The sequence below is a fragment of the Neopelma chrysocephalum genome, unplaced genomic scaffold (assembly GCF_003984885.1).
Source record: "Neopelma chrysocephalum unplaced genomic scaffold, ASM398488v2 Primary Assembly neopelma1_71, whole genome shotgun sequence".
NCBI classification, from domain to species: domain Eukaryota; kingdom Metazoa; phylum Chordata; class Aves; order Passeriformes; family Pipridae; genus Neopelma; species Neopelma chrysocephalum.
The window spans coordinates 10,089,865-10,106,428 of NW_020897731.1; the positions used below are offsets into that span (position 1 = coordinate 10,089,865).

Below are 16,564 nucleotides of genomic sequence, written 5' to 3' on the forward strand. Positions count from 1 at the left end.
AAAAGTTTGAGTAAAACTAGCTACTGTACTTATAAGATTAATGTTAGTGCACTTGTTCACTTCCAGAGTTACTTGAAAGGGCAAGAAAGAGGTAAAAAGAAAAAGAGTATGTTCACTTCTATTTCTGTGAATGGGGAAAAGAGGTTTAAATGTCAAACTAGGACTTGCTAAATGAAAAGTATGGACTTGAAAAGAGGAATTATTTGGGACATGATGTGGGAGAAAAGCTATGCCTACAGTGCAAAATGTGGAAGTGAAATTAATTGATGCAAAGCATCAGAAGACAAATAAAATACATGAAATAATAGAACACTAACTAGTGGTTGGAGAAAATATGGGACTGGGAAAAAAATTATTAGGACAAATGTAACTTGCTCCAACAGCAAGTGGTTACAGTGTGACTAATGCTTGCACTTGTATTTCCAGTGCAGGGTCTTAGGGAATACTTATAGAATACAGTTTGAACTGATGTGAATGAAACAGCAACTTGACTGTATGTCCAGAATCCCCATAGAGGACACCTGAAACAGCAGTTAGTCTTGGATAGTAAAATTCAAAACAAAACAAACAAAAAAACAAACAAACAAACAAACAAAAAACAAAAACAAAACAAGAAAGGAAAGAAACTTGATGAGCATTCAGGTATAATGGTACATAACTTGTAATTAGGATTTCAAATTATGTATATTTATCTTGTCTAATAACCACTGTAGGAATAGAACTATGATACATTTTTAGTTTCTTCCCCTGTACATTTTTGTTATCCATCAATCTGCATATTTTTCAAGATGTAAAGAAAGGAGAAGTAGAAATACTCAGTGTAAAAAGAAGTTCCATAACAGTGAAAGCCAGTGAAAACCTACGCAAGAAGAGTGTTGCAGTCTGTGTCATCTCTGACAGGTAACCTTGTGATGTCTGAACTGGCTCTTTTTTCAACATGCCAGTCAAATGTGAAAGTTTGAAATAGCAACAATCACAGCTTGTGCAATCTCTGTCATTTAGTACAAAACCATACATGTAATGTGTTTCTTGCACTTTCATCTATCTTAACATCAGAAAAATTAAAAAGCCTCTTAGTCTTTTCTTCTACGTAACAGTTGAAGATAGTTTCTGTCCTTCAGATTGTGTTGTCAGTACACATCTCTACATCAGTTTATGAACATGGGAAGAGTGAACCAGATAAACCATTAAATGAAATGCATGTGATACTTTTTTTTTTTTTTTCAATTTTTGTGTCTAGTTTGTATATCTGAGTTTTGAGGTGTGACTGAAAATCTGACATCCTGGATGCAGTTGCTGCTTTGGTTCATAGGAGTGTACATGCTGGACTGTGCCTGCTAGTCATCAGTAATGGATGAATAAGGAAAGAATATGCAAGGCGGGGTAAATATAGACTGGTTTGGATTTTTTTCCTCCTGATATATTTTTGCTGCTGGTAGAACATGGTTTAGGTTCTCCTGAGAACAAGGTTGTAAAACAGGTCATTATACTTAATGGAGTTTTGTTGCAGACTTCTGTTTAATCTTTTAAGTTCACTTCTGCTTTCAGCCTCCAAAATATACTCTAGCAATATGTTTCACAACTTAGTTTTAACAATACTTTTAGAGCAAGGAGGAAAAAAAATTCTAAAATTAAATTTTCAGATAGTAGAAATATTTCCCATCTCCTGTGTTTGTGAGACAGAGAGAATAACCATCTCCTTTTCACATTTTGCATACCTTTTATTAGTCTCTTATGTCATTGCATCAGTTTGTCACTTTTCTCTCATGCTCTCACTCTCACTGAAGTCTGGGGTTTTATCCAATTGCATGTGAAAACTATTGATTATCCATACTGGCTTTTGTGTTATCTTTTTTATCTTGAGATAACTTTTTTCCACTGCTTCAAGTTTTCTAAATTGTGGGGGTGTGGCAGAATAATGCCAAGACATGGTGATGTTTCCATTTCCTATTCCATTCCTAATCATTTTTAAATTCTAACTTCTTCGGCTATTGCTGTTTAACTAGGGAGGTGAATATTTATGGAATCTTTGAAATGATTTTGAGATGGTAGAGAAAGTGCTGATCATTGACACCATAGCTAGGATACGTAACCATCAGTCATCTGTCGCGATAACATTACTGAGGAAAAATAGCTGAATTTAATTTAGAAACAGCTAAAAATAGGACTTAAAGTAAATATTAAGATGCAGTGTCCTCCTGTTCTGCCTTCTAATGTATATTGAAAAAATAATGAAAGATCTACACAATTTACTTTACATCATCTCTTTGGAAGGTTCATGTCGCTAAGGGTAGCATTTTATGTGTTCACAAGTTGATTGCAGTGACATTATTAACTTTATTTCAGATGGAGGAGGCTAGGGAAAGCTGGTGTGTGGTTTAGAAAGGTACTACACTGAGCATCAGATCAGAGTTTACCCTGTGCATCTTGAGTGACTCAGTGCTTTAGCTCTGTCTCTGAAGAATGGGGATTTTGGTACTTCTTTCCTGTGCTGTATATTCAGAATTTGACTAAGGAAGAAGATGAAGTTTATTTCTTTAAGTAATTGCAACTGTGTTGTGTAGATGCTTTGTTAATTAAACTCTTTCTAACAATAAGCATTTGTGCAAGTGGAATGTATCTGCTGCTCTCAGGAGTTCTGCAAAGGTACGTGTTGCATTAGGGCAGTGTAAGGTTTTTTGTCTGTAAGGGTTTTTTTGGTGTTAATGCAGTTTCTGATGTACTTGGGTCCTCATCTTGGGTTAGATCTGTTGGCCCCAGTACAAGGAAGCGTGGTGTGCATAGTGCCCTCTTTGCTTCAAAATAAGTAACTCTTAATGTTTTTTCATGGTGAATCGAGGTGCACAGAGGGATTGAAACAAAGACTGTAGTTCTGCTCAAAAGCAAGGAGCTAATCCATAGGGATGTTGTTTGTCTGTAGAGTATTGCTTAAAGGTAATCTGTTGTCTAGTCAGTGAGTCACAGACAGTTGAACCTCTGCCAGACAGAATGATCCTGGGTCTTCAGGGGAAAACTGCAGCTACACAGATGGTACTGGGGAGATGGGATACACACACCTACTCACACTGTTATCCAGGGAAAATCTGAGGCACAGGGTGTGCTCAGGAGATGAAGCAAGGCATATCCTGAAAAGATAAGTGTTAGAAGCAAAAGGCTTTGGATGTAACTTCCCCGCTGCCAAACTGCAAAGCTTTTTGGGGTTTGTAGTTACCTTTCTGCATTACAAATATGACAGTGCAGTGATACATACCACAGAGAAAAAGATAAATGAAGTTGTGTCCAGTACACCTCAAAATTTAAAATACATGAAAACAAATCTTGCAGCAAGAATTTTTGTTTCATTTTTTCAATTGAAGTTAAAATAAAGCCAGAGAAGTGAACAGTATACTAACAACAACAAAGTAAAACATGAAAGAAACTTCTGTCTAGTTGGAAAAATAAATTTTTATTTAATTGTTTAAGCTGAAAAAAAAATAATTTGACTTCATGTTGTTTATTCAATTCCTCTGTGTAGAATGGACTGCCAGTACTTTAGAAGACTAATTTCTCAAGTCTTGAAAAATAACTTTAAAATTTTCTGAATGTTACCACTGTCTTTCTAGGAGTACGCTATTTCACTCAACTATATGTGGTAATAGTTATGTAATTATACATTTGTATATTTCTAGAATTACTGAAATTAAATTGAAATGTATGAAATCATTCCACCACCAGTTGCTGTAGAGTCCAGGACAGATCCACTGCACGGACAGGGGAATTTCCTTTCACATCACTTAGTGATCAAGTTCTTGTCCTACGGAGCCTCCAACACTGTTGTAGGGAAATAGTAGGAGATGGTTCTTTTCCCTATCCAGGGAGCACAAAGGGAAAGATATGCCCACTTAAAAAACATTTTGGCAAATCATAGAGGTATTTATGAACACTGGCACCAAAAGCACAGCCTCTTAGGTCTCAGTTTATTTTTAGGTAGAAAGGTGTTGAGATAAACCTGCCTTTTTGTTTTGCTTTGTGGGGTTTTGTGTTCTCTTCTTTTTCCTCTCTTTGTCATCATTTTAGCTTGTGGTTATACTTCCTTACCAGGTTGAGCAGATGTATGTTGCTGGTTAGAGTCTTCCTTTTCTCAGATCTTTTACATTTTGGCTTAATCTGAGGATGTTTTTGATAATAAAAATGTTTCTGCAGTGTGTAAATTTGGTGTCTTATGTAAATAAAGACTTTCGTGGAAAGTCTTACCTTGCTATAAAGAGTGTTTTCTCTCTCAAGAATGGTGTTAAAGCACTGAAGGAAGTACAGCTGTCTCAAAACACTTTATGGCTTAAAAAAGTTGAGTGTATAGCAGGCTATTTATGGATAAAGTTTAGCTGCATTCCATAGGAATGGATTCCATAGGAAATAGATTTTTCCTATAATTCTGTACTGGCATTTATGAAATGCATTGTCATCCTTTTTTATAAGAAGCCATGAAGGAAAAACATTTTTGTGAAATTGTCCTGATAGGAAGCATTCACTGTGATTTGTCAACTCAGAGATATGTCTATTAATTTCTGTATGTTGATAATAACTGCTTGTTGTTGGCACTTCTGGTCAATTCTATGGCAAAGATCTCCTGGTTTTTTACATTCCTGTGCTATCTGAACTTTTCAAAAGCAATTGTGAAGGAAACTGTGAATTAACAAAGAAAATTATGAACTGTTCCAAATAAAAGCCTCTGCTGTTGTAGGAAAAGCTGTTGTGAGGAGGTGGTTGATATTTTGATAGTGAACTATCTAGGAAATTCCAAAGAAAAGACACCAAATTCCAATACAATTTCAAAAATTGTAAAATCGGGATTGTATCTCACTCTAAATTTATGACTAAATCCTTTTGTTTTACATTAGTAATTTCTTCTTTTTTCAGGAAATTCGGAGAGCGACCTCAACCGAAACGGCTCACCAGGTAAGCGTTAAAGAAACTCTGTGTTTAACAATTTTCTGAAGTTATCCTTTTCATTCTCAGAAGAATTTCTAAGTTAAAAATTTGTGGCTTGCTAATCCTAGAATTGTAAATATCAAAGCTTTTCTATTATATATGCAGTCATTAATCAGAAATACAATTTCAAACAGAGTGGCTTGTTTTTAATATGAAACTCAAAAGACATTTTTAGAAATGGCATTGGTTTTACATCAGTTACTGTAGATTATTCAGTAGGATGTGAATCTGCTTAGTTTTAAATCACCAGGAATGAGCTGATTTTGTTTCTTGGTTAAAAGTGCCTTCTGAGGTCGTGTAAAGTAACACTTCTTGCTTCCAAAATTGAACACACTGCTGTCAAGGAGTGATCTGAACCAATTTTTGGTGAAAACGAAACAGTCAGAGAGAGTATCAAATAGTACTATCCAGTCAATCCATTCTGAAAACTGCTTCGAGTGACTGGAACACAGTGACTGATTTGCTCCTGATCTGCCTTGGAAGTATTTACACCAGAAGCTGTTAAGTAGTCACCTTTTTTCAAACTGCTGTAACACAGTCTATGCAAATATTTATTATTCCATGCCACAAACTGTACCCATTATAAATAGGTACAGGCTTAAAAATCCACGGTTTGCTTGAAAGCAAAAAAGACGTGCCATTTCTTTTTTTTGTGGTAATAGAGGAAGCCCCTTGTCACTCTGATTTAACCTCTGTTTTGAATGAAATGATGCCTCATGTTAGCATTTGGGGCAGGGAGCATTACATTTTGTTTTATGAATATCTGTCTCATTGCATTTCTGGATAAGTTTCAGGTTAGCTTATGTCATCATTAAACTTCCTTTTAATGAAATATTGATCTGTACTGACTTAGAAGTAATTGAACAAACATGGCTGTTTCCTGTTGGCCTGCCAGTCTTCAGGGATATTTGACGATACTGTGTTTTAAGGAATGAGCTGCTTTCCATCTTGAGTAGTAACACTTGTTAGTATCACCCTGAAGTTGCTCATAAGATTTATCTTCTGCGATTTAAAAAAAGCAACAAAAATAATGCCTAGTGAGTGACAGGTCTTTTAACTTTTTACTGTAGTTTTTTACTGTAAATTCCATGTGCAGGATTTTAAGTACTAGGTGTGCTAGGTACTCTTTCCTGTGAGTGCAGAGTAGGCATCTGGGAAGTACTCACCATCCTTCAAAGCAGCAGCTTGTAAAGCCTTTCTGTACTGATAGAGGCTGGAAACAAGCAACCTAACTTTTTTCCTGCTGAAGTGAAACAACTGTCACACAGATTTTTAAGACTGATTTGTGTAAAGCTGTAAAATGTGTCTCTAAACCCTTAGTTTAGAGTATTAGTCCAATTATTGGAAAAGTATTGTGGGTTTTTCTGTGTAAAGACAGTCCGGTTTGACTAATAATCTATTCATTGTCATGCAAGCTCCAGCAGAACAACAGTTTGTTCATACCATGCTAGTTGATTTTAGATGTAACCTATAAAAGTACTACCTTCGTGAAGAGTTTTAAGATTTAATAATGAAAAATGATGTGTAAGAATTGCAATGGTTATGTGTTCTCTTTATCAGTGTGAGGGATTGGAGGGGAACATCCCTAGTTCGCCCGGGAGCTTGGATTGTTCAAGTCCACTATAGCAACAGACCAGTAGAAAAGACAAAATTTCTTCCTCATAAAATGCTAAATAAAGATAGCACCTAGTGGTTTCCTGCATGGGTTGCTGGGTTTGAGTGGGTTTTTTTTTGTAGTAGTCAAGTAAAAAGTTTTTAGTATGACAGATGTTCTTAATTTAGTATGACAGTACTCTTGATAGAGTATTTAAAATTGTCAGGTTAAAAGTTTTTAAACAAATGCAGCTAATATATATCATAATGAACTGTGTAATAATAATTTCACAGTGAATTATGTTTTGTGTTTTAAAATATATTCTTAAACAATAGTTGTAAATAGGTAAGCTTGTCTGCTTTAAGATGGGTCTTCCAGCTGTGCTTTCATGGATAAACATCAGTTTTATCAAATGTAAAATCAGTTTTCATGTCAAATATAAGTAGATCAAGTTAGTGCAAATTTAAAACAGTAACTGAAGTCTTTTGTCTGCTCTTATATCCTGCTGTTTAGACAGAAAATCTGCACACTAACCACTAGACGTTAATCATGTCTTATGCAGCCATGACAAACGCAAGATTTGCAAAACATCCTTAGCAAAGCTGGATTGTTATTGTCCAACCCGACCCCTGCTCAATGTGCTTACTTTGCTCTATGAAACTATGTGAGGAGATTTCTTTTGGAAAAGGTCTTGTCGATAAAATACTGCCTTTTATCTTCCATCATTTTTTTCCACCAGAAATGTTTGCTTCTCTAGATCTGTCCAAAGGGAATTCAACAGTTGGTGTCATTCAAAAAAAAAATAAAAATAGAAAAATTTAACCAACCAAGCAAAAAATTCCCTTTATTTAGGGTTTAATCTCTACGTATAACTTCCTGATAAATTCATAATTTGTTTCTCTAGTTGATGACTTTGAAAATGAGTGAGTTGGTGGGCATTCAACCCGCAGAAACTCCTTCAGGAACTTAAAAGTGTTCCTGCCAGCACTCCAACACAGCTAATCCCTAGGGTGTTGGATTTGGCATGCTGCTTAATGAACAGTTAGAATATTATGCGGAAGAATGATAGGGTGTATTGTTCTCTCAGTTCTCTCGAGGAATTGCTGTTGGTGTGTTTGAGGTAATTACAGCATTTATATGATGTCTGTCATTACAGGAATGATGAACAATAGAAAAGTTTTAAAAATTAATTTTTTTAACCTCATTGTATGCAGGAAGTAGAGGTTTTCTCTAGAAAACTAGATGAAACAATAAGCTGAAGAATTTAACTTTTCCTTAGTATCTTCACAACCAAAAGAAAACTTGTATATAAACATTGCACTGATTTAGTTAAAAAATTAAAACAATTTGTCAATATCATGAGATACTAAATTGTTCATGAAGAAAATATTGAATTAATAAAGTCTACTCTAATCAAATATTTGTGGCATTGTACTTTCTGAAGTAGGACTTTGAACATGGTGTAGTGATTGGCATTGGTATGATTTGACACAACCATCTTTTATTTCTGGAAAATGTAGTAATTGAAAATGACCACAGATCCCTATTGCTAGTTTCATGCAAGATAGTTACTTCTTTTTCCTGTGTAATTGTCTTAAACAGTAAGCAAACACATCTTGACCCTGTTAATGATTGCCTTCTTGTTTTTTCAGGTGTTTGGGTTTGGGGTTTTTCTCCTAAAACAGTCTTTCAGTTCTTCTAATTATAAACAAAACCAGAAGAACTTTCAAAGCTTATATTGTCTTTTAATTTTTAGGGAAGCAATGCGAAACTACCTGAAGGAGCGAGGTGACCAAACAGTGCTAATACTCCATGCAAAAGTTGCGCAGAAATCATATGGAAATGAAAAAAGGTAAGTCTTTATACTTTCCTGAATTGCCTCTACAGCTGCCAGCCAGGGAAACTATAGTTTGGAGTCTGGTGCATAATTTGCAGAATTCCTCAGAATGCAGTGTAGTCTGAAGAAACACGAAACCAAACACTTTCTCATAAATCATTTAATTATGTAACAAGTGCTGCAAACCTGTGGCATTCAGTGGGGCGATACCTGTTTATACCAACAGGTTCCCTGTCTGTGGGTGAAGTTTTTCTTCCATTGAAGTAAAATGGCTTTCATTTTAAACGTTGCATTTCAAGTCTGGTGTAAATAAGGTGATCCACAGTGACTATTTGTAGAGGAGTGTTTTCCTGAAGAATTTCAAAGGTGCTTTTTGTGCAGTCTTCTCTTGTAGTCTGTGTGATGATTTTTATTGCATGACTAGTACAAGCAAATAGGATGGTCCTTCATATGCAGGTTTCTAGCCCTCTTTTGATGAAATAGAACATTATGTAATTATGAGTGATGCTTTTCTACCTTACATTTCACTGAAGTAGTGCAGTGTTTGGTTATTTTTCAGATACTTTGTATTGTTATTATTTGTTCACCATACAAAAGACCACATATTCAACACACGAATGGTTTTGAAGTTTTAACCTTTCTTTTGCCACTGTTGTGAAAGTCCTGTTACATCAGTATGTTTTTACAACTTTCTGACATTAGAGGTTTAAGATATTTATATAAGACACTGTTAGAAAAACAGGAATGTTAGAATTAAATCTGCAAATTTCTCAGTGTATTGCTACTTACCTAAGTCACACTTTCTGATGACTTCCTGAATCACAGAGATACAGACTATATTTTCAACTGTTCTTCAATATTCTGTGCCTGAGTACTTGTCCTTCAGTATGTGCTGTATTTTCTGTTAGCCAGTGTCTCCAGTCCTTTCTTTCGAGCAGTGTCCAGCTCCATGGAATTGTTTGCTCAAAGTGCTTTTTGGATCTTTGTGAAATTTTTGATGTGAATCAAGTAGGAAGTCAGTGAAAAAGGAGGAAGCTCATGAAAGCCGACGAATGTGCTGTGTATCTGCTGTATAGCTGTACAGCCCTCTTGCTCTCTGCCATGTTTAAATGCAAAGGGGTTGCAATGCTGGGCTGTGCTATCAGTAGATGATAACTTTGACCCTTAGCAGCAAACTCAACAGCCAGAAAGATTTATCCTGACAATATAGGGACCTCTGGTTATCTTCTCAGATTGTATTATCGTTCAAGAGTTGCATAGTTAACTTATCACTGCAGATGAGTTAAGCATATTACTCCTCAAAAATGAGGGATGTGCTTGCAGATAAGAAAGTGATTCTCTAAACAGTGTATCTGGAGCTTTGTTCTCTTGAGGCCAGAGCAGTTCATAAAGGTAGGAACATTTTTCAAAGCTGTTCTGTGTGTCATTATTCTGGAGAACAAATTACATCAAAAGTGGGATGAAAATAAAAAGATGAAGTATGTAATTTTGATTATTAAAAGTTTCAGTACTGTTTGGAAAACGTACATAAGTGTTCTGAAGTATCCAGGGCAAAGATTCAAATTGTTATTCGGTAACAGTTTGTGAAAGTGCCTACGTGCATTTCGTAGTATTGCTGTAGATTCCTGTTGCCTTGAATATATGTGTATACTTCACTTGGTGCTGTAAAGTCACTGTGGCACGTACATTACCTAAGTACTAATAATGTTTAGCAAACTGGTCATTGACTTCTCACTGCTTGAAACAATTGCTAACTGAAACTAGGCATTCTTTCACCATTTTTTTTGAGGTGCAGTTCAGTGTCCTATCTCAGCACAACTGCATTTGTTCAAGAAAGGTATCTCAGATTTCCCTCTTTAAAAATGGAAGTATGTCAAACAAGAATTTCAGACCTTGGATAGCCAGAATGCTTGGATGTTGGTTATCAAGTAGTACGATGGTGAAATGATTGCTGTCCTGGTATGGGTATGAAATGACAGTGTGAAATCAGTGTCACAGAATGGGTCAGGTTGGAAGGGACCACAGTGGGTCATCTGGTCCAACCTCCCTGCTCAAGCAGAGTCATCCCAGAGCACTTTGCACAGGATTGAATCCAGATGGTTCTTGAATATCTCCAGTGAGGGAGACTCCACAACCTCTCTGGGCAGTCTGTTCAGTGCGCAGTCACCTGCACAGTAAAGAAGTTTTACCTAATGCTCAGGTGTAGTGCATCAGTTTCTGCCCATTGCCTATTGCCATACATACTAGGGTTTCATTTTTTCTGTTTAAGTATTTTAGTTTTGCTTAAGTTTTAGCATACCATGTATACAGTCTCTCGTACTGTTCTTCTAGTTTCCAGACTGTCAGGATCAGTCATGATGTCCTGTTGTTATCAGCATAAAGAAAAGTGCCTATTATTAAATATCCACGTGTGCCCTAAGGTACTTAGTGAAACTTAATGATGAATTAGAGTATTCCTTTTTTCTTTTTTTTGAGTTTTTTTTTTTAATTGCTTCTGTTTTATTTATAGCAGAATGTGTCCTTTATTTCTTCATATTTCTGGACTGAGCAAAATTAATAAAGGTTTAACATTGCTTTATGCAACTGGCCAGTAAAGTTTTTACCATTTTTGCATTCAGTACCATTTCTGAAGTGAGTTGCTTTGCATACATCTTCTTTATGGGAAGAAGCCCATTTCATAGCTTTTTTTTATGGAGAAATTTTGTGTTTTCTATGGGACTTCATTATGACTTGTATATAATCTGGTTAATTTTTGATCTTTAAAGAGTCAGTTAGTTTGTACTGTTTTTGTAATTAAGAATTCCAGTTACAAAAGGAATTATTTCTTAAATTTGACATCTCTTTCAAATAAATATAGAACCTAAAAAAAAATCCTAAACAAACTTCCACCTCTTGTTCTAGTCTTTAAATCTTATTTGTTGCAAGACCATGGAAAATACTTACCATTAATAAACTTTACATGGCATAATAACTACCTTTCAGTGTTTTGATGAGGCTTAGTAGATGGTGAAATACTCTGTTGAAAACACTGTGCTGTAGACAGCACAGATGTCACGTAGTGTGGCCTGGTTTAAATAAGCATCACAGAAACACAATTCCAGGTTGTTGTCACGTGGATGGAGACTTTCTAGGTTAGCTTGAGAATTCTTCATACTTGTCTGTTAGTAACAGTAATGAAAGGAGACTTTTTTCCTTTTTGAGTTGACTCTTCATATTAACCTTGCACTTCCCAAAGTTAATGCTTCTTAGTTAAACAAAGAAGCCAGTAGGTAAGAAGCTCAGGGATGGGCTTTAGCTGAATTTAAGACTTCATGCCTCATGTTTCCTGTTGGATGACTGTCATCTTTCAGAGACATTCAACTGATAGAGACTCAGGTGATATTTACTCCTAACGAGTGTGAGTATTTGGTCTGTGCTTGTATTTTTTTCCATATTTACCATTAACTGAGACCTCTCTTCAGAGTCTGAACAGTGTGAACATATAGCAGTTTAAAGGACTGAAGTGTTTTGAATTCCCAGACATAGTTCATCTATGAGCCCGACTGGTGTATTTGTATTACATGCTGTTCTGAGTTTAAACGTTATCACTGCTGATTAGCATGAGAATGCTCTGGCTGCATCTTGGTTTATGGCTGTTAGTGAAGGAGCTCCTGTAATTTCTGATCAAATACTTCCCTTCCCTGAACTGAGTGTGCCTGCTCTCTGGATAATGCTGTTGTTATTGAGAGCATAGCCTTTCCCAGGGCTTACCCCATGGTTTTCGCTGCTTCATCCTTTGCACTCTTGGACCTAATGATTTTTCATTTGTTTGTTGTTATAATGAATTCCTTAGTGGATGTTGTTAGCTCTTTAGCTCCTAGGAAAAGGGGGTCTCAGAACAATGTGGGTAATTGACAAACACATCTCCTGCTTGACTGACTTGGAATTGACAGGTACAAAGGAAAAACTTCCCTTCCAATGTCACTCTGAATATTAAAAAACCCTAGCTAGTAGAAACCTCTGAATTCTCCTGAAGGCAAATACTTCTGTAAGATGAACACAGATGACTTGGAGGATTTGAAAAAGCAAACCTTTGTGAACAGAAGCCTGTAGTTTGAGGAAAGCATCGAGTGCATCAGAACTAGGTAGCAGTAACATGAGCTGATTTTATTTTACTTTCTACGCCTTGCTTCCTGGCAAGTTAGGGTAGCTTCTGTAGTTGAAGTACCACATTTTCTCTGTATTGATTGGCCTGAAGGAATATTGTTTTCTCCTTTGGTGATTGTCTGATTTAACACAGCATTCCAGGCACTGCCAAAGTTCAAACCTGGTTCTCTTTGTTTATTTTTTTTGTGTTATTGCAGTCAAGATTCGGAAACCACTAGAAATTATTCTGTTCTTCCCTTCAACTCATTTGGAATAAAGGGGAGCATCCTTAGACAAATCTCAGCTTGGTTTTCTTGCCATGGAAAAATGGTTGGTTTCCAATTGGTCTGATGGAACAGATCTGTCAGAACAGATGAGTAACAGCTTGTTTCTGTTTGCTGTACTGAGTTACTAAACCTGGAGTCTAACAGGAGGTTGGTCTTTCCTCACTTGAACGGCCTATGAAATTATAGTGTAAGAAGATACTATGGGGGTGCCCTTTATGTTTTGGAGGTTGATCCTCTGACCTTTTCTAGATAGTATCAGTTCCCATGTTAGCTTCATTTAAAACTGCCCATGGTTTTAATTACACTGATCACAAATACTTAAAGATACATAGGAGGAGCATCACAGAGATCCTCTTCTGAGGAACCAGGAGTCCGTAACAAAATGTTGTAGGGATATGTTGAATACATGAAGTATTTGAAGAGACCTGGTATCCCAAACTGTTACCCTGGTTCAGTCACTCTGCTTTATATCAGTGAGTAGGAAACACTGAACCTGCATCTCGTCATGCAGCTCTAACAAGTGTGGAATAGGTTTTGTTCAGGAATGACATTCCAGGTTGTTATGCTTCCAGTAATGAAATAGCTCACAGAAGGAATCCCTAACAGATATGTGTTTTTTAGATCAAGTTGTTAGGTGTTTACCTTACAGAGTGTTGTTTTAATGCATATTCAGCAAGAAAATGCCAGCCTGCTCGTGGCATAGAGAAGAGGTGTTAAGAGAATATGCTACAAATGCAGTGAAGAAATTATATGCTATATGATTTTCTACTATTACTTCTTGTACTGAAAATTCTGAAGAAGTTCAGAAGAACCAGACACAGCTACCTGTCCCTGCAACATAATTTTTTTTTTACTATTTATTACTCAGATTAATACTTCAGAAGAATTTTTGCCTCCTACTCAGTGTCACTTTAGTTTTGTGGTTAAAAAGAGGTAGGGCTTGTAAATCAAAGGTTGAAGGAAGAGTGTTTTCATTTGTTCCACCAAACATCATCCTACCCTATTTCCATCAGTAGTACTGGAATTTACTTTACATAAATTACCCTACTTATTTTGGGGAGGTGATTTTTCTCTTTTCCTCTTTATAGTTATCTGAAAGCCAGCCTCTCACATGAACATTTACATTCCTATTTACATTGGAAATACTTTATTAATGAGAGAACCTGTTTCCAGCAGTTATTTTATACATATCAAAGAAACTTTCTTTAACTCTCTGTGAAAATTAAAAATATAAAGCAAGTGATAGTTTACTCACCTTTTATTGGATAGAAAATTTATAATTAATCTCTCCTATACATTACTTCTTGGAACAGTAAATATGAAGTAAAATGCCTTAGGACTTTACTTTGGACTGTACTTGTCTGTGCCTGAAGGGTGAGTAAGAGCCTGTTACATAAGAAAATCCATTCAAATTGTGAATGTCCACACTCTTCTTTTTCATAGTTTTAACCCAATTTAAAATTTTCTCAGCTCCAAAAGTTTGTTTCTTTGTTCAATAAGTCATAGTTTTTGAGGGGTTTTCTCTGTGTTCTAATTTTAAAAGAATGCTTTAATTATTGTGGCTTGTTTCCTCTTCTTCAGTGGGTTACAGCTTGTTTCTTAAAGGTCTTCATTGCCATCTAGTGGCTGTAGATTGTCAGACGACTTGGTTTAGAATAAAGCTGAAATGAGAAAGGATATGAAAAAAGTTTGGGGTTTTATTTTTCTCATGTTCTAAGTAAGATAAATATGAGAGAGTACATGAGGAAGAAAGGTAAATATGTCACATGTGCTTTATGGTGTTATAATACTTGGAATACAAGGGGGTTTCTTTTTTCAAAGCATTGCCGTGTTAATAACGGTTGGTATTAATTTTTAGTCTGTGTATAACTTCTTCATCAGAAATAGGTTGTCAGAAGAAAATTAGTGGGATATGTCTGAAACACTGAAAAGGTCTCGTATTGTCATTTTGGTTTGAAAATTCAGAAGCTCTGTGGTGTGTTACTTGAAAGCTTCTTCCCCCCCAAAATTGCATTTCTTAACCTTGGACTTAGTTCCTAACCTGCATTTGAAAAGTATTGTTCTTAGAGGACCATGGTTACATTTCCCTAATCTGGGATGGCAGAGTAGTTTAGGCCTCCGCTTTGCTCTCTGCAGTACTTGGGCATGGTCATTGCCCTCACTTGACCCCTTGACCTAATAAGAATGTGACTCCTGCTTATCCTGTTGCTTCCTCACACCTCCCCCAATGTTTTGGTTCTTTTTTTAATGTTACCACAATTGTCCGAGTAGAAATTTTCTCAGTGTAGTGCTAAAACTTCTTTCTTTCTTTGGTTTTCTGTTTCCCTAAAAAAAACTAAAAATTGCAGCAACCAGTAGGTGAGCTTCTGAGAAAGTTTCTAACAACAGTTAGGGTATTTACATCTAGATGTGGGGTGATATGTAGAAAGTAAATATACGTGTTGTACTTTTAATATGAACTTTATGACCTTGACCATTGTAGTTGCACTGTCTCCCTCACAAACATAAGTCCTCTTAAGATAATTTTTTCTTTTGGGTAGAGAAGCATTTGAGGGAAATTAAGTCATCTGTTGTGTTTGAAATAAATGCAGTTGAAAAGTAGGAAATGCATTCCTGGTTTTCAAATCAAAAATTTGTAGTAGTAAGGGGAAGATTTAATCAACATGTAACAGAAACTCATGGTGTGCTTAAATATACCCCTGCTGCATCATTCAACGTCTTGATGAAGGAAGCTGCAACAGAGGTCAGATAGCAGAAGATAAGAAGCAAAAGGCATAATTCCAATCTAAAAGGGATACACAGTGTGTGCTGTTTAATATTTACAGCTGCTCACTCTATTCATGGTGATTTTCAAATTCCAGAATCTCTATTCTTAGAGCAATAATATTACAATAACCCATTCTAATGTCAGATAACTACAAATTTTAGCTTTATGAACTGTGGCTGGGCTAGTGGAAGTATTTCGTATGCTGCTACTGTGGAAGTGTTATTTTTGTGTTGGTTTATCGCGTAGTTTCTCGACAGGTCATCAGGAAATGTCTGCTCTGCAAATTGGCGAGTTTCTACTTGTCACCTTGGTTCTCTGTGTCCTGCATTTTCGGTTGGAAGAAAAAGATTCTAGAGCCTTCATATGACCTGTGATTACCCCAAAGAATGAAATACAAATACTAAAACCTGATGCAACAAGCACACGAAAAAATGTTAATTGTTAAACTTTGAATAGATTGTTTCTACAAGTAGCTTTCTCTTAGTTCATAATTCTCTATTTATCAAAATTTCTATGCTTCAGAACAGTGTGAAGGCAGGAAAAGGAGCAAATAATTAAGTCTTTGATGAAATGGATTATCAACATGGAGGAAATATAGCATTTTTTTCTATTTGTTTAGAATTAAGTTTAAAAAGCAATCTGGGGAGCAGTTTCACAAATTAATTTGGACACCTCAAAAATGCAGAAATTGTGATGTCACATAGTGAGCTACTTTCTACAGAGTCTCTTTCATAAGTGGTCTTTTTTTCAGACCACAATACTTTTGAAAGAAGTTTACAGATATTTGAGCTGAATGGATACTGGTATAGCACCCATTTTGCTGTGTTTTACATAGGATGAATGTAAGTGAAAAATTTTGACTGCAGGCTTATTGTCAAGAAAGTAAGTTATGGTGGTTTTTTGCCTGCAGGCAGTAATTTTTGTTCATTGGCACTGAGATGTTTTAAATAACTGTAAAACAAAATCCGGTTCTTTGTTTCTTTGAC

At 35.9% G+C, this 16,564-nt stretch overlaps 1 protein-coding gene across 4 annotated transcripts in view; it reads left to right on the top strand.

Annotated features, from left to right (window-relative positions):
* Nucleotides 1-16,564, top strand: part of RBPJ (recombination signal binding protein for immunoglobulin kappa J region) — a 160,471-nt gene that overhangs the window by 126,468 nt on the left and 17,439 nt on the right. For all 4 annotated transcript variants that reach the window (XR_003534784.1, XM_027686584.1, XM_027686586.1 and 1 more), the window contains 2 exons: nt 4,897-4,935; nt 8,319-8,414. Coding sequence is in view for 3 of the 4 variants with exons in the window: in XM_027686584.1 (XP_027542385.1) it covers nt 4,897-4,935; nt 8,319-8,414 (135 nt within the window). In the remaining variant the exon portion in view is untranslated. The remainder of the gene's footprint in view (nt 1-4,896; nt 4,936-8,318; nt 8,415-16,564) is intronic.